The sequence below is a fragment of the Embiotoca jacksoni genome, unplaced genomic scaffold (genome assembly GCF_022577435.1).
Source record: "Embiotoca jacksoni isolate LCO1_2020_lvr unplaced genomic scaffold, fEmbJac1.0.p SCAF_86, whole genome shotgun sequence".
Lineage (NCBI taxonomy): Eukaryota > Metazoa > Chordata > Actinopteri > Embiotocidae > Embiotoca > Embiotoca jacksoni.
The window spans coordinates 658038-680995 of record NW_027185443.1 but is presented as its reverse complement, the minus strand read 5'-3'; the positions used below and the strand labels follow the sequence as shown (position 1 = coordinate 680995).

The 22958-nt window shown below is 46.2% G+C and overlaps 1 protein-coding gene and 1 long non-coding RNA gene across 5 annotated transcripts; one reads left to right on the top strand and one right to left on the bottom strand.

Moving 5' to 3' along the window:
• Positions 1–190: 190 nt before the first annotated feature.
• lamb1b (laminin, beta 1b) lies at positions 191–22780 on the top strand. Of its 4 annotated transcripts, XM_069139858.1 has the most exons (33): positions 191–301; positions 688–860; positions 2539–2674; positions 4020–4093; positions 5169–5357; positions 5435–5498; positions 6102–6304; positions 6993–7113; positions 7547–7735; positions 8177–8353; positions 8872–8984; positions 9082–9161; positions 9667–9802; positions 9906–10064; positions 10233–10366; positions 10490–10610; positions 10965–11151; positions 11567–11710; positions 11795–12026; positions 12186–12349; positions 12587–12811; positions 13271–13488; positions 14773–14869; positions 17434–17803; positions 17916–18100; positions 18655–18896; positions 18989–19192; positions 19289–19433; positions 19541–19748; positions 20401–20542; positions 21056–21232; positions 21373–21532; positions 22087–22780. In XM_069139858.1, the coding sequence occupies exons 1-33, from the start codon at positions 268–270 to the stop codon at positions 22221–22223; spliced, it is 5340 nt and encodes a 1779-aa protein (XP_068995959.1). In that variant the 5' UTR covers positions 191–267; the 3' UTR covers positions 22224–22780. The 4 variants fall into 4 exon arrangements, with proteins under 4 accessions (XP_068995959.1, XP_068995958.1, XP_068995956.1 ...); XM_069139857.1 differs by having other exon boundaries at positions 11795–12349; XM_069139856.1 differs by lacking the exons at positions 191–301; positions 688–860 and having other exon boundaries at positions 1933–2674; positions 5169–5498.
• LOC138192462 (uncharacterized) lies at positions 17164–17978 on the bottom strand. The gene is made up of 2 exons (XR_011177795.1): positions 17889–17978; positions 17164–17708 (listed from the first exon to the last, which is right to left on the bottom strand). It is a non-coding gene; the product is annotated as an uncharacterized lncRNA (long non-coding RNA).
• Positions 22781–22958: the final 178 nt, after the last annotated feature.

Here is a 22958-nt window from a genome sequence, read left to right as displayed (position 1 = left end):
AGCAAACCGATAAAACCCTTGTTGTTGTATTCGGTACTTCTTCGGTCCTGCCAGCAGAGGGCGCGCTCGTTTTCCGAATCTCGGCGTAGCGCTCTGCTGACAGCGGGGTGGAGCTGGTCGGTGGGATGCGGACTTTCTAGAAGACAACTCCCTCTTCTCTTCACACACGCATCAACAAACACACACACACACACACACACACAACACACACACACACACACACATACAGACCCATCAACATCTCCTGTCAATGCACCGCTCCGGGAGATGTCGCTCATAATCACCATTTTAACCACTTTGGGTGAGTTGAAGGTTTAATTTGAACTTTTATGTTGTTGTTAAAAATCTACTTCGAGCTTCGCTGGAAGGAATTTTATCTTCTGTTGCAGTCAGAAATGTTCGCCCACAACAGCAGCAGCTCATGTAATGAGAGCCATATGCAAACTATTAGTCAGTTTTCACATAAAAGACATTATTCCGATTTTAAAGAGCTGCTGCAAAAGCCAGATTCCTACAGCTGTTAACTTTATCCTCATTTGAAGGAGTGAATCCATGTGATCCTGATTTATTTAAACCCACCGCAAGATCGTCGTTGTTGTTGTTTTTTTTTTTTACTTTTAATTGAAACAACAAAAAAAAAGTGAAGATGTTGTGACGTCACTGACGGCAGTTTGTCCCTCCGCGCAGCCCTGTGGCGTCCCGTCGGGGCCCAGGTGCCCGAGTTTGCGGATGTTTGCACGGAGGGCAGCTGCTACCCGGCCACAGGTGACCTGCTGATCGGCCGCGCGCACAAACTCAGCGCGTCCTCCACGTGCGGCCTGGACCGGCCCGAGCGCTTCTGCATCGTCGGACATCTGGAGGTGAGCGAGAAGCTAAACTCATTTATCTATTCAAATATATTTATAAATCAAATTGTATATATTTAGGCTTTATACCGAGAAGAATATTTCTCATGTGATCACCAACATTTTGAACTATAATTGTGATTATTGTTGATTAGTTACTTTTATTTTGTCATTTAAAGACGTGTAACACTGTGTACATATAAAGCTCCTCTATACAAACAAGTGTAAACCTGATTTTAAATATTTCCATTTCACGCGCTGCAGTACATTTTTCTTCTACATACAGTTTATGCGACAGATTTAGTCACGTCTGACTTTACAAATTAAGATTTTTCACACTAAAGAATTTACCAGCTTAAAAAAAAAAAGGGCTTTTATCAGAGATCAAAAAACCCAACAGCGAGTTCAGTAACTTGAAAATCGAGGCGGATCTTTGCTACTCGTTCGTTTTAAACTAACGTGATTAAATGTCGCTCGGTTTCCGCAGGCGGCAGAAAAGTGGGTCATTTCTGAGCACAGCGATTTGAAACGTAGCAGCCTCGAAGAGACGGTGATTTATGAATCACTGCGGGACGCCGAGGTCGGATGATGTCAGCCGTCAGGCGTCTGAATAAATGAAGCCTCATTCAAAAGTTCTGAGTCCACTAAGCGGCTTTATTTCAACCGTTTCTGTATCTGCGACAGAAATAAATCCAGAGACGAAGCCCAGAACTATTCAGATGACATGGTGTGTGTGTGTGTGTGTGTGTGTGTGTGTGTGTGTGTGTGTGTGTGTGTGTGTGTCTGCTCGCCGTCTTGTCGAGTGGGAGTTCAGACATTCCCCTTCACAATAAAAGCACTGTGAGCCTCACAATCCCGGGCCTGTGTGCGAGCGGGCCGGGGGCGAGTTGTGGGGATGTTCAACCTCTTATCAAACACCCTTCGGCCAGCTCAGTGTGTGAATGGTGGTTTTTATGAAAGCGCAGACACGCTGTGGGGGCCTTTTTTTTTTTCTTTCTTTCTTCTTCTTACTGAGGATGAGCACAAAGTCCTCGAGCATGAAGGGAGGAAGAGGAAGTCCGGCTCCGATAGCAGAAAAAACCCCGCTGCTGAGCGGAGACACTCATCCCGACTCGGCTCACATTTCAACACAGACGTTGAAGTTGGCCCCCGGAGCTCGGTGGAAATTGAGAAACCTCGTCTTGTTTATTCTCACGCTGTAATATTGTGACATTCAGGAGTGTGTGTGTGTGTGTGTGTGTGTGTGTGTGGGTGTGTGTGTGGGTGTGTGCGTGCCAAACCATCTGGGTCGGTCCCAGAGGCAGTGAACGCATCGTTAAACAGATGCAGTGCAGACAGACACACAACAGCAGTACGATATTCACTGTACATCAGGATTTGACCTCAAAACCTCTGAAACTACCAACTACTTCGTGGCTAAAAGTTCAAACTGACGTTCTTGTTGAGGTTTATTTCGTGACGCGGGTGAGGACTTGTTCTCGTGTCATTCGCCTGAATTACGTTAAATCCATCGAACTGCCAAATAATGACGAACGAGTCGTGAAACAGATTCTTCCTCCTTCATTCGGGACGACTTTCTGTGCCAGAAATGAGACGGCTCGCAGCCCGTTGAGTAACCGGGGTGACGGCGGGAGTGTAACGTGTTCGAGTTTCATGGTGACCTTTGACCCTCCGAGCGCTCCCTGTCCCTCAGGAGGAGAAGAAATGCTTCGCGTGCAACTCCCGGGAGATGTACGACGACAACAGCAACCAGGTCAGCCACACCGTCGAGAACGTGGTCACCACCTTCGCCCACAACCGGCTGAAGACCTGGTGGCAGTCGGAGAACGGTGAGCGGCGGGAAAACACACCGGAGAGGGAGAAAAGACGGGTTTTAAAAAGCCGAGGCCGTTCCCATGGGAACCCGAGCTCAGTAATGACTAGACGGGAGATCGCTGGGCCAATCGGAGCGAGGCTAGAGGAGGAAGTGGGAGGGAGAGGGAGGAGGAGGGGGGGGGGGGTTACAGTTGTGCTGAGGAGAACAGGTGTGCAGGTAGGAAACAGATGTGTGTCATCACTTGAACACACAAGAGGATTTTTTAAAAGTGGCGGTAATCACACGGAGGGAAGTTCAGCCTGAAGCCAGAAAACGGACGACATAAAACAAGCAAAGTCTTCGATATTGGAGGTCAATCGAAGGCGATTCTGCTGCGAGACACAAAATTACACCTCGCGCACACAGACAGAAGCCTAATTTAAACTTTTCAGCAGATAAAACGAGTCACGCCACGTTTAGATGTAAAGTAACTTCCAAGTTTACGGGCAAAACGATAAAAGTGGAGACGCAAGAAGCCGTCTGAGTCACTAAAGATCAAAAATATGTTTCAAGGAGAAAGTTTTCTCAACTTTTCCAGTCCAAAAAAAAACCCTCAGAGAAGGTCAAAGTCACTTATTTCGGTGGAACGAAGGTTTCCTCCGATGTAAATAAACACAAGTCCACCTGATAAACATCAGCGAGATGCCGCGCTGGCATGCGTTTATTTTTGATCAGATAAAAATCGAATAACTCCCAAATAAACTGTCGCTTTCACTTTGAAACGCTCCGTAAAAAAAACGAGAACATCCGTCAGAACCTCACTGACCGGACCCCTGAAAGAAAATCGCTCTCCAGCAGATTATCCCAGGCAGACGAGAAAATCCCACATTAGTGCCGCGCGCCGGTTCCTGCAGAGCGGTGGGAATCTGTCGGAGGTGTGAGCAGACGGCTCTGAGAAACCAGCAGGAAGCCGCAGACGCAACAATAACTTCACTCGGGGTTTCCCCGGTTCCTCCGCGGCGGCTCTCCGCTTCCATCTCGGCCTCCGAGCGGCTGTCGAGAAGCGCAGACTCGGCCAAAAATGAAGCGCTTTGTTAAATGGAGATTATTGCTAAATTAAAATTTTGCAGTGGTAGCGGCTCATAAACTGCGATCCAGAACCGGAGATTCAATTCAATTCGATTTGCGCGTTGGCGGGAGAGCACGAAGCTAACGTGGCTGCGTAGACACGAGAGAGTTTGCGTGCTTAAGAGTTTTGTTTCATTGTGTGAGAAAGTTGTGTTAACGTTTTAAAACTCTTACAAATCAAAAAGAAAAAAAAAAGAAAAAGCTTGAAACTGTTAATTTCCTGTTCGGCCGTGTTTCCTCTCCCGCTGCAGGTGTGGAGAACGTGACCCTGCAGCTGGACCTGGAGGCCGAGTTTCATTTCACACACCTAATCATGACCTTCAAGGTGCCTGTTTACTCTCACACACACACACAACACACACACACAACACACACACACACACACACACACACACACACACACACACACACACACACACACACACACACACACACACACACAGACAGAGATAAACCCAGCGTCGGACAGCTGTGGGTGGAGAACTGTTGAAAATCGTTCGGGTATCCGGAGAGCGGTGGGAAGAGGAGGAGGAGGAGGAGGAAGAGGAGGAAGAGGAGGAGGAGATCGGTGCAGTAAAAAAACAAAAAAACAAACCGCTACTCGCCTCTCATCACATGGTCTTCTTTGATGGCGGCCAGCTGGAGTCATGCCTCTCATCAACATGGCAGCTCGACATCACACACACTCTCAACACACACACACACACACACACACACCACACACACACACACACACACACACACACACACACACACACACACACACACACACACTCTCTCTCAACACACAGGTTTTCTTTTTTTGTCTTCACGGCAGAAAAGATCAACAGACACAAACTTTACAGTAACGTCAGGACTTTAGATTATTTAGCCCACTATCATACTTTTTATAAAGATATATGTAGCTAAAAAATATATATATATACTTTTGATTTAATCCAGATTGATTTGTGCTAATAAAGTCTGATTTGCCTCAGAAGTAAAAAAAAAAAAAAAAAAACATACATGTAAAACAGATATCACAAAGTAATTAGTTGATATGTGGACACATGGTAAGCAGGAGAATAGAGCAGTAAAATGAATATAGCAAAGAGCCATTCACAGAACAGTTATTAGTGATTATTTGAATTAATATGGATGATAAATTATATTAAAGAATCATACATTTTTTAATTAATTAAAAGAAATGAGTCAGAGAACATTCAGAGGTCATCCTTCCACAATGAGGGAATCTAGAGGAGAAATCGATCGAAATTTTATTTTTAGATTATAATTATTATTAATGAAACGAAAAGGCATGAACGATATTTATAGGCTCGATAACGAGACGTTTAAGAATGCGTGAAGAAGCAGGCTTCGCTGCAGGAAAACGTTAAAACCTCGTCTCTGTTCGCTCGCAGACGTTTCGCCCGGCAGCCATGATCATCGAGCGCTCGATGGACTTCGGGAAAACGTGGCAGGTTTATCGTTACTTCGCCTTCGACTGCAAGTTGTCCTTCCCCGGCGTCTCCACCGGGCCGATGGTCAAAGTGGACGACATCATCTGCGACTCCCGCTACTCGGACATCGAACCGTCCACCGAGGGAGAGGTCAGGGCGCATTTGTTTTTTCTAAAAAGAAAACTTTTACGAAAATGTTTGGTTTTCACCATTTTTGTGTCTTTCAGGTGATATTTCGGGTGCTGGATCCGGCTTTCAACATCGAGGACCCCTACAGTCTGAGGATACAGAGTACGCTGCCCTTAAAAAGCTTTTTTTCATCGGTGTTGTTAACAGATCTCAAATGAATATACTTGCAATATTTTTATGAAAAATTGACCAAAAAAAAAAAAAAAAAAGAATTACGGACGTACCCCAAAAATGTTCTCAAAACAGCAACGCAATGTACAAGTGGTATCGATTAAACCATCAAGATCAAAGACAGAAGACAAGAAAAAAAAAAAAAAAAAACAGACATCTAACCTGAGAGGTCAGAGGTCACATGGGAAAGAATTTCACATGTGGAAGCGAGAGTCTGACTTTTGCGCACACACACACGTCTTCTTCGATCACACACACATGCAGAGGCATCGTGTTAAATATGTGTGTGTGTGTGTGAAGAGCTGCAGCGGCGACTCGCTTTGATTCGTGTGTTTGGTGCGACAGATTTATTAAACTAAAGAAATGTAAATCTTTTGTCTGCACTTCCTGTTGAAAACTTAACTCCTTCTTCTCATTTACTTGCTGAAGCCCCTGAGCAAGGCACTGCACTGAATATCTCTGTAGTTGCAAATGCATGTGTGTGTGTGTGTGTGTGTGTGTTAAACCCATGTGTGTGTGTGTGTGTGCGTGCAGACATGCTGAAGATCACCGACCTGCGAGTGAAGTTCATCAAGCTCCACACGCTCGGCGACAACCTGCTCGACTCCCGCGACGAGGTCACGGAGAAGTACTACTACGCCCTCTACGACATGGTCGTCCGCGGCAACTGCTTCTGCTACGGCCACGCCTCCGAGTGCGCCCCGATGGACAGGGCGCCGACGGGAGCCGAGGGCATGGTGCATATAACACACGGAGAGGAAAAATTATTTTTAATTTCATCATTTCACACATTCAGTTGATCAAAAATAGAACAAAAAAAATAATTAACATTGGTTTAATTTGAACCATTTCATCAAATTCATTTTGCTTCATTTGGGAAAACGATTCAACCTTCAGGACCATTTAGTTGCTCTTCTAAAGCTTTCAATCATATCCAATGATCTTCATCAGTTCATTTGATCTTGTTAATGGGCTAAAAGGTTAGCGACGGTCTTTAAACCTACGTTTGTAGGTTTAGTTTCATTGACATAAGTCCCTTGATATTAATTAAGTTTTGTCTGGCGGATCAAAGTTTTGCTCTTTGCCGACTAATGTGTGACAAATCTCAACTCAAAGGTCGACTAATTGACTTTTTTTCTGAGCTTTCTAACGCTTTTCTTGATCCTCATCTGCGAACGAGGCCGAGAAAAATCTACCGAGACATTTTGAATTGAGATTTTTCTGGTCACTCAATTTCTGACGTTAAGATGAACGTTCGTGCTCAAGACTTCCTGAATGTTCCCCTTTATTGATGTAAAAGTTAAAAACAAAAGAGTTAAATTTGGAGCTTAAACTTATAGAGAGCTGTTATTTCTGGGATGTGGTGCTTAAATCAGTGTTCATTTATGTGTGTGTGTGTGTGTGTGTGTGTGTGTGTGTGTGTAGGTCCACGGCCGCTGTGTGTGCAATCACAACACCGAGGGACTGAACTGCGAGCGCTGTCAGGACTTTTACCAGGAGTTGCCGTGGAAACCCGCAGAGGGACGAAACACGCACTCCTGCAAGAGTAAGGACATGAACAGGAATCAGTCCGTCCGTCTTCAGGTGGACGGAGAAGTTCACGACTTCAGTTCAACGAGGAGACGGACTTCTTATGAATTTGTGTCACTTTTTTGAGTCGTAAATGCCCCCCACCCCCAAAAAAAAAATCCTCCAATCTGAGCTTCTTAAATGTTAGGATTTGTGGTTTTTCTCGTCATATATCAAAATAAATATTTACAATTTTTCGACTAGCATTTTATACAGTAAACAGTTGCTTGCTTGTCCAAAAAAATATCGACAAACTATTAAGAAAAACAAGATTATAAGACATCAAAAAGTAAAAATAAAACATATTCTTAGAATTAAAATAAAATGCATATTTTTCAAAGAGAAAGCCAACACATCTCACTTTGCCTCTCGTCCCTCCCTCCCTCCCTCCCTCCCTCCCCCCTCCTCAGAGTGCGAGTGCAACCATCACTCGGCGTCGTGCCACTTCGACCTGGCCGTGTACCTGACGACGGGCAACATGAGCGGCGGCGTGTGCGACGGCTGCCGGCACAACACGGTGGGCCGGCAGTGCGAGCAGTGCGCTCCGTTCTTCTTCCAGCACCCCAACAGAGACCTGCGGGACCCCAACGTCTGCGAACGTACGTCATCGCCGCTCCTCCTCCTCCTCCTCATCCTTTTTACGGTCCACCCAGATCGTTAAATACAAAACTTAAAGACGAGCGGCAATCTGGAGCTTCTCTCGTTCTTTGTGGTGGAGCAGCAGAAGGCCGTCGTTACAGCGTGATTGTAATTACCTTCCTAAAGTGGTGGGTGAGAATAGAAATAGTGCTGTAAAATGAAACTGCAGCCTCCCCCTCCGCTTCTCCTTTAACCTTTACAGGACTCCTCTTTTAAAATTACAGGCTGCCTCCGCTGCACTTTGCTCTTCATTATGTCGTCCGTCCTCGGGACCGACCTGAACCGGTTTTCATGACCAGAAATGTCTCTAAAAAGATAAACGAAGTAAAACTGTCAAATCTTCTGGGAATTTATCTGCGTTCACGTGTCTCTGACGTCACCTTTTTTTGACGCCTCCCCAGCGTGCAACTGCGACCCGTCCGGCTCCCTGCAGGGCGGACTGTGCGACTCGCGGACCGACGTGGCCGCCGGGCTGATCTCGGGCCAGTGTCGGTGCAAAGCCAACGTGGAGGGCGAGCGCTGCGACCACTGCAGACAGGGACACCACGGACTGGGACAAGGGCCGCACGGCTGCTTGGGTAAGTCACACTTAAGTTATAACTACACCAAATATATTCCAATTTTCTGTAGGACAGTTAAATGACCCAACATCAGAACAACTGATAACACAATGGAAACAAAAATCCTGTAAAATAACACAAGTTACTCTTTAAATTACCCTGAAATCATATTAAACTTTAATCTTAGATGTAGGTGATAAGCATCGTGGCCAAAGCTCTTTTAAATTGCCCATTAATTAAAAAAAAATAAACCCTGAAAAGAACCTTTAATAAACCATGTAAGTATGATTTAAGGAGTTTCCATCTTTTACTCCTTACATACGGTCTTGAATACTTATTACTCATTATGCAATTAAAAACATCCTACTTTTAATTAGTACGAAATTAAGGGATTTGGTTCAATAAAAAGTTCCTGTTTGTGTCAGAATTTCAAATTAAAACAACACAAACAATCCTACAAAGTGTACATATACATAAAACACATACTGATGCAGTTTTAATCTGCAGCTTCATTGTTTCGTTGTGTGTTTTGGCAGCTTGTACCTGCAACCCGCTGGGAACGCTGCCCGGAGGAAACTCCTGTGATTCAGAAACAGGAAGTTGCTTCTGCAAGCGGCTCGTCGACGGACAGAACTGCGATCAGTGTCTGGTGCGGATCCAAACGCAGCTGTTACACTCTGTTTGGATTTTTTTTTTACCTCTCGTGTTTGTGTGAGTCACAAACGTCTGTTTTCTGTCCTCTGCAGCCGCAGCACTGGGGTCTGTCCCACGACATGGACGGCTGCAGGCCGTGTGACTGCGATCAGGGCGGGGCCGTCAACAACAAGTAGGTGAAATTAATAAAAACTTTTTTTTTTATTTTTTTTTTATTTTTTTTTTAATGTGAGCCAGTTCCAGGGTCTCTCCTGGGAAACTAAATGGGACTGAGCCATTCGTAAAAATGTCAAAATAATTATCTCAAAAAATGTTGCTCCCATGTTACAAAGCCGCCTTGTTTTTCTTCGGTAACAGAATAAAATAACTTTTCGATGACGTATTTTGACACTTTACATCAGAAAATGTACAGATCTTCTTAAAAATATAAAGGGCTGCGTTCCATTTAGATGAACCGGTGTTTAAAGGTCAAAGCAGGTTATCCAGGTAACTTCAGGTTTAACTCCTACGAAGACATCGCCATGGTAACCTATGCCGCTGAGCTAACCTGCCCCCCCCCGAAGCAGGTTAAGTTTAAGATAACGGGTCAAAAGCGCTATAACAAGCTCCGCCCATTGACCAACCAATTCTGTGGAGACGTGTTGTCATGTTGTCCTACCTGCCGTCCGTCTCCACAGCTGCGACTCTCTCTCGGGACAGTGCGCGTGCCGGGAGCGAATGTTCGGCCGGCGCTGCGATCAGGTCGAGTCGGGCTTCTACTTCATCTCTCTGGATCACTACACGTACGAGGCCGAGGATGCCGAGCACGGACCGGTGAGTGTGTCCACCGCGCCGTCGTCAGCGTAGCGCTCTTCCCGACCCCCCGTCCCCCGTCCCCCGTCCCCGGATACGAAGTCTCCGGCTCTGTCTCTTCCAGGGGGTGAAGGTGGTGCCGAGGCCGTATCCGGCGGGTCGCAGTCCCACCTGGACCGGCGTGGGCTTCGCCAACGTGCCGGAAGGAGCCTACCTGGAGTTCAACGTCGACAACATCCCGGAGTCCATGGAGTACGACGTCCTGATTCGCTACGAGCCGCAGGTAACGGAGAGGGAAAGGTTATGTACGATTAACTCTTAAAGACATTAAACACCAGGAAGTTAGCCGTGGGACGCTTGAATATAAACACCATCCAGAAAAAGAGAGTTTAGTATAGTAATAGCAACATTTGTGCATATAATGTAAAGATGTGCCTGTGTTTGTGGACAGCTCCCTGAGCAGTGGGAGAAGGTGAACATCCGAGTGCGGCGTCCCGTCTTCAACCCTCCAAACTACTCGGCTCACTGCAGCAACTCCTTCCAGGGCGAAGACGAGCAGTCCATCTCTCTCCCACCTGGATCCAGGTAAAAACGTCACTCCGTCTCCCTGGCAACACACACACACACACACACACACACACACACACACACACACACACACACACACACACACACACACACACACACTGACTCCGTGTTGTGTTTCAGGCACGTGCTGCTGGTGAGGCCGGTGTGTTTCGAGAAAGGACTGAACTACACGGTCCGTCTCAGTCTGCCGCTCTACTCGTCCGGCAGCGGCGTCCAGAGCCCGTACACACTCCTCGACTCCGTAGGTCACACACACACACACACACACACACACACACACACACACACACACACACACACACACACGATCAATTGATTTAATCAACCGAATAAATGAACACGTTTCTGCGGAGCAGTAAATCATAAGTTTGAGAAGCTCAGTTATTGGATGTTTCTGACCACTACCAAGTTGTGTCTTCAGGTTTTTCATGTCCTTCAACACTGGATTTTCTTTTCTCCTTCAATGGAACATATTTTCTCAGCTTTTACAAACAGTCTCGTGGTCGTCCAGCCTGCTGGCGTGGTCTGAGCAGAAACCTAACCTGTGTTGTTATATTCTGCCCCCCACCCCCCACCCCCCGCCCTCTCTGTATAGCTGGTGCTAATGCCCCGGGTCAGAGAGCTGGACATGTTCCACGGGGTCGAGGGCGAGGGAGCGTGGGACACGTTCCAGCGCTACCGATGTCTGGAGAGCAGCCAGAGCGTCGTCAAAAGCCCGCTGACGGACATCTGCAACGACTACATCTTCAGCGTCTCCGCTCTGCTGCACAAAGGAGCCATGGGTACGTCGTCTTCCTTTAAATGAGTTCAGTTTTCTTGTCTTTTGTGTCTCTGGGTTAATTGTTTTTCTGTTTTTGGGGATATTTGGTCTCTACGAAGTCTTTTAGTGTCTCTTCAGTTTCATTTTTTGTTTCTTCAAGGTTGTTTTGTGTCTCCGGGGTAATTTTTTTTTCATCTGGTTCAGTAATCCATCAATAACTGAGGAGGGCGACTTCACTGTTCTGTCTACGATCTTTTTACTTTTTCAGGATCACTTTAAATCAGAATTTAGAGCAAAGAAATCTCCTAATAAAAACCTGCGTTTCCTGTGAAAGAATTTTTTTTTTTTTTTTTTTAAATCACAAGACAGGCTTTGACAGGACACTCGCACACACATTAATTTTCTGCATGTATGCTTTTCTCTACCTCGTCTCGTAGCGTGCCAGTGTGACCCTCAGGGTTCGCTCAGCGCCGTCTGCGATTCGAGCGGCGGTCAGTGTCGGTGTCGAGCCAACGTCGTGGGCAGGAACTGCGACCACTGCGGTCCGGCGACGTTCCTGTTCAGCCCCTCCGGCTGCAGACGTGAGTGTCGGAGGAGGCCGCGTGTCGTGGTGGATGATCCTCCGTTTAATAATCTTCATGAATAACTCCTCATTTCACCTCCAGCTTGCGACTGCGACCCGCGCGGCGCCGTCAGCGCCTTCTGCCACGAGGCGACCGGCCAGTGCGAGTGCGTTTCCGGGGCGACGGGCCGCCAGTGCGCCCAGTGCCTGCCGGGCTACTGGGGCTTCCCTCAGTGCCGGCAGTGCCACTGCAACGGCCACAGCGAGTACTGCAACCCTCAGACCGGAGAGTGTCAGGGCTGCAGGGACTTCACCACCGGGCACCAGTGCGAGAGGTACGACCTGCTGATGAAGACGATGATGAAGACGATGATGATGTCAGAGATCATCACATTTAGAAGCGGCTCGGACCGAGAGCGTGATCGGCGATTTGAGGCAACGGATTCAAGTCCAGGGATTTACTTTAAATATCCCCTTTTTCCCTTCACTCACAGGTGTCTGGACGGTTACCATGGCGACCCGGAGCTGGGTTCAGGCGGCCACTGTCGCCCGTGTATGTGTCCGGACGGGCCGCGCAGTGGACGGCAGTTCGCAGACAGCTGTTACCTTCTGTCCAACACCAACCAGCTGGTGTGTGTGTGCAGCCCCGGCTACAAAGGTATGTAAACACACACACACACACACACACACACACACACACACACACACACGTTTGTTTTTATGCAAGCAGGGCAGTTTTTGTCATCACGTCTTCACCTCTCACACGATACAAACTCAACACTTCAGTCTTCCTGTAATTAACACGACACATGAAGGAAACATATTTTTGGAGCTGTGCCCGAATGTCCTCAAAAAAATAAATATGATTGACGTCATGTTTCTCTTCCTCGTCCAGGTGCCAGGTGTGACAGTTGCTCCCCCGGTTACTACGGCAACCCTCTGGTGCCCGGCGGGCGCTGCACGGCCTGCCAGTGCAACAACAACATCGACATGCACGACCCGGGGTCCTGCGACACCCGCACGGGCGCCTGCCTCAAATGCCTGTACCACACGCAAGGCCACGTCTGCCAGCACTGCAAACTGGGTTACTACGGCAACGCCGCCACGCAGAGCTGCAGGAGTGAGTACAGCTGTACACGAACCCGATTCAGCATATTTAATTATGTGTTTATGAGACGGTTTGTCTCTTTTAAATGACCTCAAACATGTCTTCAGCATTTCTGTCTATAAATTGCACGTGGTCGTTATATTTTCTTTCTGACTCTGAGCTTTAATTGGTATCAATCAAATTCCTGTATGAATACAAGTTCATTCATTTATAATTTGCAGTAGCTGGAAAGTCGCATGTTAAATTAATCTTTTTTTTAAGACATATCTTACATACTTTATCTTTAATAAAGAGTCAGGGCTACATTTTAAACTCATCATTAACAGCCTCCAAAATTTCAGAAGCAGTCCGTCTCTAAAATCAGTCAATAAATCGCCCAGATTTCTGCAGCGTTTTTTTTTTAAATGCGATAAAGACTCATGTAAACTACTCACCTGTTGAACGATGACTATACTTTTCCCTGTGTTGCAGAGTGTATGTGTTCCTCGGAGGGGACGCTCCCTCAGGCCTGCTCGTCCCCCGACGACTGTCAGTGCGAGCAGCGCGGCGGTCAGTGTCCCTGCCAGCCCAACGTGGTCGGTCAGAACTGCGACCGCTGCGCCAACGACACGTGGAACATCGCCAGCCGGACCGGCTGCCAGCGCTGCGACTGCGACCCCGTCCACTCCCTCAGATCTTCCTGCCACGAGGTGAGATGACAAACATATCCAAAATCATTACCACGATATCTTAATAACAGTTAAGAAACATTAAAAGTTATGAAACACATAAGGACAGTAAGATAGTGGACTAAAGAAAGGATGGACATAGTAAGAGGTATATGTGGTGGATAAAGCATTAGAAAATGGGAGCGACGAGGAAAACACTGATATCTGGATTTCATGAAAGGTTTCATGAAAGTAGAAGTTTTTAATAACTAAAGGAAGATGCTAAATTTGTCAATACGAATCCCAAATATGAAACAAAATACAAATGGGCAGTCCTAAAACGTACTAAAGAGGCAAAAAAAACCCCAGCTAAACTAAGACATTAAAGCACCAAAAAACCGACAGGGACAAACTCGTCCCAAACTCGTCCCCACTCGTTTTAAAAAATATACATTAAACAAACCGGCAACTGAAATGACAAACGGGAAGGAGAACACAGAGTAAATACACCAAGGAGAGGAGGACAATGAGGGAAAGCTTAAACTAATCAGGGCGGGCGCAAACAGTGACACAAGGGCAGGAAGTGAAGTAGACCAACACACACAGGGCGAAGCGTGACTTCATAGTAAAACAGGAAACCCAAAACCAGGACGGAAGTAAACGACGAGACAAAAATCTAATCGCAACCATGACGGACGAAAAACAAGGAAAAAAAACCAGCAGCTCGGAGCCGAAACCACTGAGCTCGTCCAACATCTGTCTGCATCATTTCCTGCGTCAGCTGCTCCAGTTTGTTCCCCTGAATATGATGTATAGCTGAAGGCAACCACAAAAAAATTGCATCTCTCAATGAGCGGTTGTTGTTGTTGCCAAAGTATTTCTCACACAACCTGAGGACGGGCGAGGAAACTTTCCCCCCGAAGCAGCCGGGCCGTGACCGTCCCGTCTAATCAAAGAGGCCTGTGTTTAGATAACTTTTTTTTTTTTTTTAATATATGGACTCCAGCTGTTTGGGAATTTCTCCTCTCTCTCTCTCTCCGACTTTGTTCCTGCAGCTCTGTTCCTGAAGAAGCGAACAACGTGCGCCCACTCGCACACAAACATTCGTGTTTCTTGTGTTTACTGGCGGCGCTTCATCACAGGAAGGAAGTCTCAGAATACGCGGCGGAATAACTGAATAGTATAAAGAGGAGCGACTACAAAGCTCCATTGTGTCTACAATGTGAAAGGAAAGCTCTGAATCATGCGGATTTAGTTTGAACTAAAGTTTCCTGATAATATTCTGCAGCATCGACCCGATTGTCCTTTTTTTTTTTTTTTCTGCAGGTCACTGGACGCTGCGTGTGCAAACCCGGATTCGGTGGCCGGACGTGTCGGGAGTGCAAAGAGCTGTTCTGGGGGGATCCAGAGGTCAAATGTCACGGTAGGATGTCACCAACATGCTCCTGTCACGCTGTATTTTTGATATTTTTGTATTAACATAGAGTAATGATGATAATAATAATGACAAAAAAAAAAAGTGTGTGCCAAATAGAAATCCAGGCTGATTTCATTCAGATTAGATAAAAAAAATGTTTAGAACCTGGGGTAGATTTTTAGAAGACAGGAAGTTATGATAACATTTAGGGTCCATTTTCCTTGTTGACAAACCCACAGATCGTTATCACCCAACTCTCCTGAGCTAAAAACCTCTTTGGCGTCTTTCTGCTCATTGTTTTGGTTTAAACTTACCTGTTTTTGTTTCCTCTCATCGCTCTGAAACTTAATTACAGCTTAATTTCCAGCCACAGCAGCCGGCATAAATATTTTTAAAAAGAAATAACTGTTCTCTACCTGCTCGGCAACCAAAACATCAGACGGGCGACGTTGGCGACCAGCTGGAGAACAAAGTGGAGCATTTAGCAGCTAAAGGAGCCAAAAAAAAAAAGAGCTCTGAGTGGAGGTTTAATATCAATTTAAAAAAAGTGATAATCTGACATCTTGTTTCTGCTGCCCCCAGGTGGCCATAATTCATATTAAATGAGTCGCACTTTGCTCCGTCAGGCCTTCTCCACTTGTTTTGGGAGTTATTTAACAGTCTGAGGTTGTGAAAGATTCCTCCTCGGCCTTTGGTTTGTGTGTTTTACATAACGACTCCTTCACATCTAATACGGATGAGAAAATTCCCTCACGGTCATGTTTCACTTGAACTCCAGTGTGCTGAAGCCAAAACATCTCCGTCCAACCACTTCCTGATTGCGCAGTCTTCTTCTGTTTATATTTCCTCCTGAAATTTTCTATTTTCTCTCTCCAGCCACTTAGACCTTCTCATTTGGATGTGATTCCCTCTGAGTCACTACGCTTTGTTATGTTTAGTTTTGATGACGTGCATCTCGTAAACCGTGGAGACTTTGAAACGGTCTCCAAAAACGAAGTGGTTTTGTCGGCCGCGCTGAATCAGCGAGCTGGCTCTCAGCGTGGGTTTGTGATCCCGCAAAAGTTTCGTCGTCGGCCAAACAAACTGCCGGAGAGTCCGTTGGCTGGAGTGAACGGCTCACAGTAGCTGGCTGAGCCTCAGAGAAACAGGGGAGGGGAGGAGGGGGGGGAGAGGGGTGGTGGGATCTGGGAATGAACTCTCTTTCTGCCCTCATGAGAACCAGATGTGCTCCAGCACTCTCAGGCATCCCGTTTTTTTTTGTTTTTTCCCCGTCGTGGGCCGACACCCAGAGGACCCAGGAATCCTGAACGATTCCCTGATGGTTCTCTTCAGCTGTGGAACCAGCTGGACTTCGCTTCCTCAGCGCACACATGATGCAGTAATGCGTCCATTCATGGGAACGCCGCGGCCGCCTCAAATGTGTGGGAGCTGCATGTCGTGATGTGCGAAGATTTTGATAATGAAAAGATGTGCGGTTCGTTCTCACGGCCGGATTTAGACGACAGAAGGTTTACATTTTTGTCTGGTCGGCATCTTTGTGAGCGTGAAAGGATTAAAGAGCTCCAAACCGGGTCAGTGTTTTTGATATGTGGCTTTTCTCCTAATCACCATGTACGTTCAGCAGGTGTAATATTTCAGCGTGATACAAACAAAACTTCAAACCAGACATTCAACCGGAGCTCCGTAAATCACACAAATAAAACAGCAACACTGACGGTGGAAACGTAAAGATATTCTGCATTCCTTCTCTCTGACTCACACGATCCTCCTCCTCCTCCTCCTCTTCCTCCTGGGAGGAAGGATGTGGACTCGAGGGATCACCGTGACCTTCTGGGTCATATTCCTGTCGAAGTTTATTTACCGTAGGTGCTGGAGTTGAATAAACTTTTATTTCCCCAAGGAGACATGAAAACTTAAAAACTCTCAGGCTTTTTTTTTTGTTTTCATGTTTTTGGGGAAATGAGTAGATTTAAGGCCCATTTAAAAGTTGTATATTTAGAAAGGAGGACGCCAATAAAATAAAGAAAATTAAAGCAATTCTAAATATTTCTACTTTAAGTTGGTTGAAACTGCAAAACCTGTTGCAGGTTTTATTGGCTATTCGTAGCGTTTAGCGTCTTTCAGCTCATTGTTTTGGTTTTTATGCCTTTCAGTTTTATTGTATAGTTTGACTGAACGTTGGATTTGTATTCATCAGGAGGCCGGAAACATGAATCTAAATTGATGTTAATGTTGTTTTATGGCTTCCGTTTGCTCAAAAACAACCAAAATAACATTAATAAAAAACAAATTCCCACCAATCACAGAAGAAAAAACTGCTTTTACACTTTCATGTAGAGAAACTTTGAGGGTACAACTAATTTAAATCATAAAAAAACGTTGCTTAAACAATACGATCCTTTAATTTTGCAGCCATGCTCAACTTTATGTTGTATTTTCAGGTTTATGTAAAATCATCTGAACTTGGAGGAGCTTTCGACTTCGTACAGTTTAATTCTTCCATCTGGGGAATGCGTTTAAAATCCCTGTAATTATTTTCTTTACCCGACGTTCTCTCTCTCCGTTTCCAGCTTGCAACTGCGACTCCCGGGGGATCTCCAGCGAGCAGTGTCATCACGCCACGGGACAGTGCACCTGCGTGGAGGGCGTGTCGGGCCCTCGGTGCGACAAGTGCGCCCGGGGCTACCGGGGCGAGTTCCCCGCCTGCGAGCGCTGCCACGAGTGCGTCGCCGTCTGGGACGCGGTGGTCGGCGAGCTGACCAATCAAACCCGACGGCTGGAGGCGCAGGTGACGGAGCTCCTGACCAGCGGGGTGACGGCGCCATACAAAGAGCTGGTCGGCAGCCTGGAGACAAACGCGAAGGCCGTCAGGGAGATAGTGGAGAAGAACCCCGCGGCCGTGCAGCTGGAGCAGATCCAGGATCTGACGCATCAGATCACGTACGTACCAAAACACACACACACACACACACACACACACACACACACACACACACACACACACACACACACATAGACACAGTACCTCATCACCGCTTCATTGTCTTCTCAGGGGTCTGATGTCCTTCCTGAACGGGAAGCTGAACACGACCGAGGAGACGCTGAACCTTCTCCAAGACGACGCCAACGCCACCGATGCAAACCTGGACGCGCTGACGGATGAGTCTGACCGGCTGGAGCGGACCGTCCGGGAGCTCCGACAGCAGGTCCACGACACCAAGAACGCCAACATCCATGGTGAGAAGAAAAAAAACAACAAAAAAAAAACTGTAGTGAGTTTCTTTTGGTCGCATTTGAATGAATATTTCTGGACGGTGCAGTTATAGGTTGCAGTGAGCCAAAGATTTGTCACAATGCTGTCTGACTCCTGGGACGATTGGTGGCGCAGTTTGCCGCATCGCCACGGCGACGCCCTTTCACAAAGTCGAACGAAATTCTCAATATATCATCAACCACATGTTTAGGCTATTCTGACCCGACTTTAGGTTCATGTGATCAACCAGCTCGACGTAGCATGTGAAATTATGAAAAGTGTAATTTCCAGTTGCCACCAGGGTGCGCGATGACTATGAGTGAATATTACCATACAGGTATCTTCAGGGCCGGACTGTTATCATACTTGTAACGTTTGGAGAAGATCGGTCCATGTACATAAGATTTAGAGCAACTTGTAGTTTCATGGCGAGACGCTCAAAATGACGATTGAATAGAAATTACGAGCTACTAAAATGTATGCCGTGTAAACTGTTCCATAAGGAAATAATCCAGTTCCCTAACTTTCCTGTCTTCAGGCGCTATGGGCACCATCGCCGCTGCTCACATGCAGTCTAGGAACGCAGAGCTGCTCGCCAAGGCCTCCACCAGCGACCCCGGCAACACGGTGGAGCTGTCGGCCGCGGTACGGAAATCCACGGAGGACCGACTGAGCGGCGGTCAGAAGGAATTCGACCGAAAGCACCAAAGAAACACGCAGAAGCTGGACAAGCTCTCCAAAGATCTGGAGAAATCCGACCTGTCGCCACTGAGCGAGAAGGTGAGAAACGTCGGAGGACATTCAGAGGACAACAATCGGACCTTAAACATTCACTCACGCTGCTTCTTCTTCTTCTTCTTCTTCCTCTGCAGACGTGCGGCGGCGGTGCGGCTGAAGGCGACGACTGCTCCCCCTGCGGCGGGCTGGGTTGCGTCGGCGAGGACGGAGCGCCTCGGTGCGGAGGAGAAGGTTGTCGAGGCCTCGTCACCGCCTCTCGAACGGCCCTGAAATCAGCCAACAACCTGGACCGGGAGATCCTCGCCGCCATGCAGGAGGTGGACAAGCTCTCCAGGATGGTGAGCGAACGTCATCGTTTGTTATGACGCAGAAGAACTAAAGGCAGGATGTGAGAAAAGTTAAATAAAAATAAATAAATACTCGCTTGCGGTCAGGTGTGGGAAGCCAACACACGCGCCAACGAAGCCAAAATGAACGCTTTGGAGGTTCTGGTCAAATCCAACCGCAGCAAAGAGCGAGTGGAGCAGAGCAACGAGCAGCTGCGCAGCCTCATCAAGGAGATCCGGGACCTCCTCACCAGTGAGCGCGCCGCCGACAAGCTCACGTTTGTTTTAGTTTGAATGATTCAGAAACGCTTTTGAAAATGACGGCTGCGTTTTTTTTTTTTTTTTTTTGCGACGTTCCAGACGAGAAGGCGGACGTGTCCGTGATCGAGGCGGTGGCCAACGAGGTGCTGGCGCTGGAGATGCCGGTCTCGACGGAGAAGCTGCAGGAGCTGACGAAGGAGATCCGGGAGAAGGTCGGCACTCTGACCAGCGTGGAGTCGATCCTCAGCCAGAGCGCCGAAGACATCGAGGCGGCCGAGGCGCTGCTGAAGCAGGCGAAGGCGGCCAAGTAAGGAAAAGGGAAAACGGGAGGAGGAGCTGGACGTCTGCGGAGAAAAGAAAACACATCGTTAATGTGAAAAAAAGATCAAAACATGAAACTGAATTAAATCTTTCCAGACAATAATCCACAGAACATAATGCCAACAATATACAGCAGGGATCTGCCAAACAGTTTAATTTGGAAATCAGATATTTAGGAATATTTGAGTCTCACTACATTTTTTTTTCTCATCATAAACTAGGCTGTAAGTCAGTTTACGAAAGTTGAGAGCTGTTAAATCAAAACACAAAAAATAAATAAAACTAGCAGCAAATCTTCAGTGATAATCACGATAGAAATATCAACATGGGAAAAATATTGTTTCACCATGTTTACACGTTAATACAGCTGAAAAATGTAAGAAATAAAAACTAAAATGCAGTTTGTTTGTTTTTTACATTCAAAGTGATTTTATTCAAACCTGCTTTCGTTCCCATGATGTAGAAATTAATCTGCCTAAAACTTTAAATGCAAATTTCAGAGAGGTTATACATATAAACAAAGTTGCGTTTCTATGACAACGTGCTGTATGTGTGTGTGTGTGTGTGTGTGCGTTCACCTCCGAGGTTCACTAACCTCTCTCTGTCTCTGTCTCTGTCCCTTTGTCTCTCTCGGTCAGCGACGAGGCGTCCAACATGAAGGACACGGCCGACGTGGTGAAGGAGGCGCTGGAGGAGACCGAGCGCGCTCAGAGCATCGCCATGGACGCCATCCAGCTGGCGCAGAACAACACGAAGGGAACGCTGGACCTGCTGATCTCGGTGAGCTTCGGAGAAACAGAACCGCTCTCAGTCCGGTGGAATTAACGTAAAATATTTGAGTATCAAAGTACGATGCGTTTACAGAAAATAATATAATATAAATAATGGAAAAAAAAATGACGACTGATTGATCTACTGATGAAATTATGTCGAACTAGAAAATGTTTGCTTGGAGTTATTTAATTAGGTGGTTTTTCTACATTTTGAAAAAGAACAATTTACCACATTTATGAAACTTCAACTTTAAAAATATTTGGTATTTGTAATAAAAAATACTGACAGAAATGATGAAAAAAAAAAGCTTTTTCTAGCCCTCAAAATTTGTATAACGCCCAATAAAATTAAATTTTGTTTGTATGAAGATTAAAAAAAAGTCTCCTAGTGACTTTATATCGATTTTTGTATTATTTACTGAACCTGCGCTGTTTTTCTAGCTGCTGTTGATACACAAGCTTCTCGTGTGTGTGTGTGTGTGTGTGTGTGTGTGTGTGTGTTTGTGTGTGTGTGTGTCAGGTGGAGTCGGAGACGGCCATGTCGGAGCTGAAGCTCGGGAACACGACGGGTCGCATGGTGCAGCTGGAGAGGGAGGTCGGCCTGCTGAGGCAGAACAGCCTGGAGGTGACCCGGCTGGCGGAGACGGCCGACCGATTCACCGACCAGGCCCGACTGAACGCAGAGGAGGCGCAGCAGGTCAGAGAGAAACAAACACACACACACACACACACACACACACACACACACTTTAGTTATTCTTATCTTCTGAAACATCTTAAATTTTCTGTGATTTTCCACCACCGACGTCATCAGTGTTGTGCTCCCCGTGCGTGCAGGAGTTTGACGAGGAGGTGAAAGATAAACTGGAGGTGGTGGAGGAGCAGGTGGAGGATAAAGGGGAGTCGGTGCTGCAGGCGAGGAGGAGAGCGGACGAGCTGCAGATAGAAGCCAACGAGCTGCTCGCTCAGAGCAGCACGAAGCTGCAGAGACTCGGAGGTGAGCGTCCGTTTTAACTCCCGACTGTTTTTCATTTAAAAGAAGCAACATGAAGTAAAGTTGCCTCAGTTTCTGAGATGGAAAGATGTCGGGCTGATTGACAGCTGTTTACTCACCCGTCACGTTGGACTGAGGGCAGACTGGAAGCTACGACGACTCACTAGCGCCTCCTGTGGTTCGTGCAGCACTACATAAAGTCATTTATTTACAGTCTGCGGATAATTTCTACGCATTTTTAAACAAAAACAAAAAAATGTAAGACATTTTATCTTTAAAAAATGAACACAGACAACCGAAACTACAGGAAGCACAAGAATAAATAAAGTTGAAAACAACCTGTTTTTTTTAAACGGTGCACATTTAAAAACAAATATGTAGTTTAAAAGTTCGATGAAAAAAAAAAGTAATAAAAACAAACACTACGACGGGGCAGGAACGTGGTCTTTGTTCCACCTATGCAGAAAATGAACAGCTTAATAGTAAACAATAAAAACCCAAATATGTACGAATAACTTACTCCAACCTCTCTGGTGATGTCAATTCCTGTTCCGCAGAGTTGGAGAGCTCCTACGAGGCCAACCAGCGCGTCCTGGAGGCCAAAGCTGCGGAGCTGGACGAGCTGGAGCGAACCGCGCGCCGCATCCTGGACGAGATCAGCTACAAAGTGACGCTTTACAGCACCTGTCTGTGATGACGTCATCGCTGGGCCGGGACTTTAATAGGACCAAAATCATTTTTTTAAAGCGTACTGCTCCCAGATGACTGCTCTCTCTCTCTCTCTCTCTCTTTATTATTATTATTTTAATTTTTTTTTTTATATAAAACTGTTAAAACTAAACACTAATATATGTCAAGAACCCCAAAAACACAGAAAGGAGCTTTAAAAGCTGCCAAAGACCTTTTAAAGTATTGAAGTGAGGCGTCCCAAAGGAAAACCACTAGAAGACAAGGTGACCTCGAAAACCAAGAATTGTGTTTAAAATACAGAACAATCGAGTTAAAAAAACAAAAAAAAACAATGTGTGTGTTTAACTTCATGTTTTATACCCAAAGATATCACTTCTGAAATGGTGCTACGACTATCGATAAATAATAAAATTTAATCTCAGCTGGTCTTTTTATTTTTTTTGCGCTTGTTGGCGCTTCAAAACGAATTTTTCAATAACCATCACAAGGTGGGAAAAATCGGTTAAATTGGCCTTTTGCCAATTAGCACACATGCCTGTCAATCAAACAGCCCCCCCCCCCCCCCCTAAAAAAAACACTGCGGCCTATTGGAAGGCAGTTTTCTGCTGATGTCATCAGATAAACTAAAATTGATCTTGCATCATTTTTCTCCTGTATTGATTAAACTTTGATACGTCATCATTTTTTTTTTTATTTTATTTTTTTACAGCAAACTCAATATAACAATACTGGAGTGTGA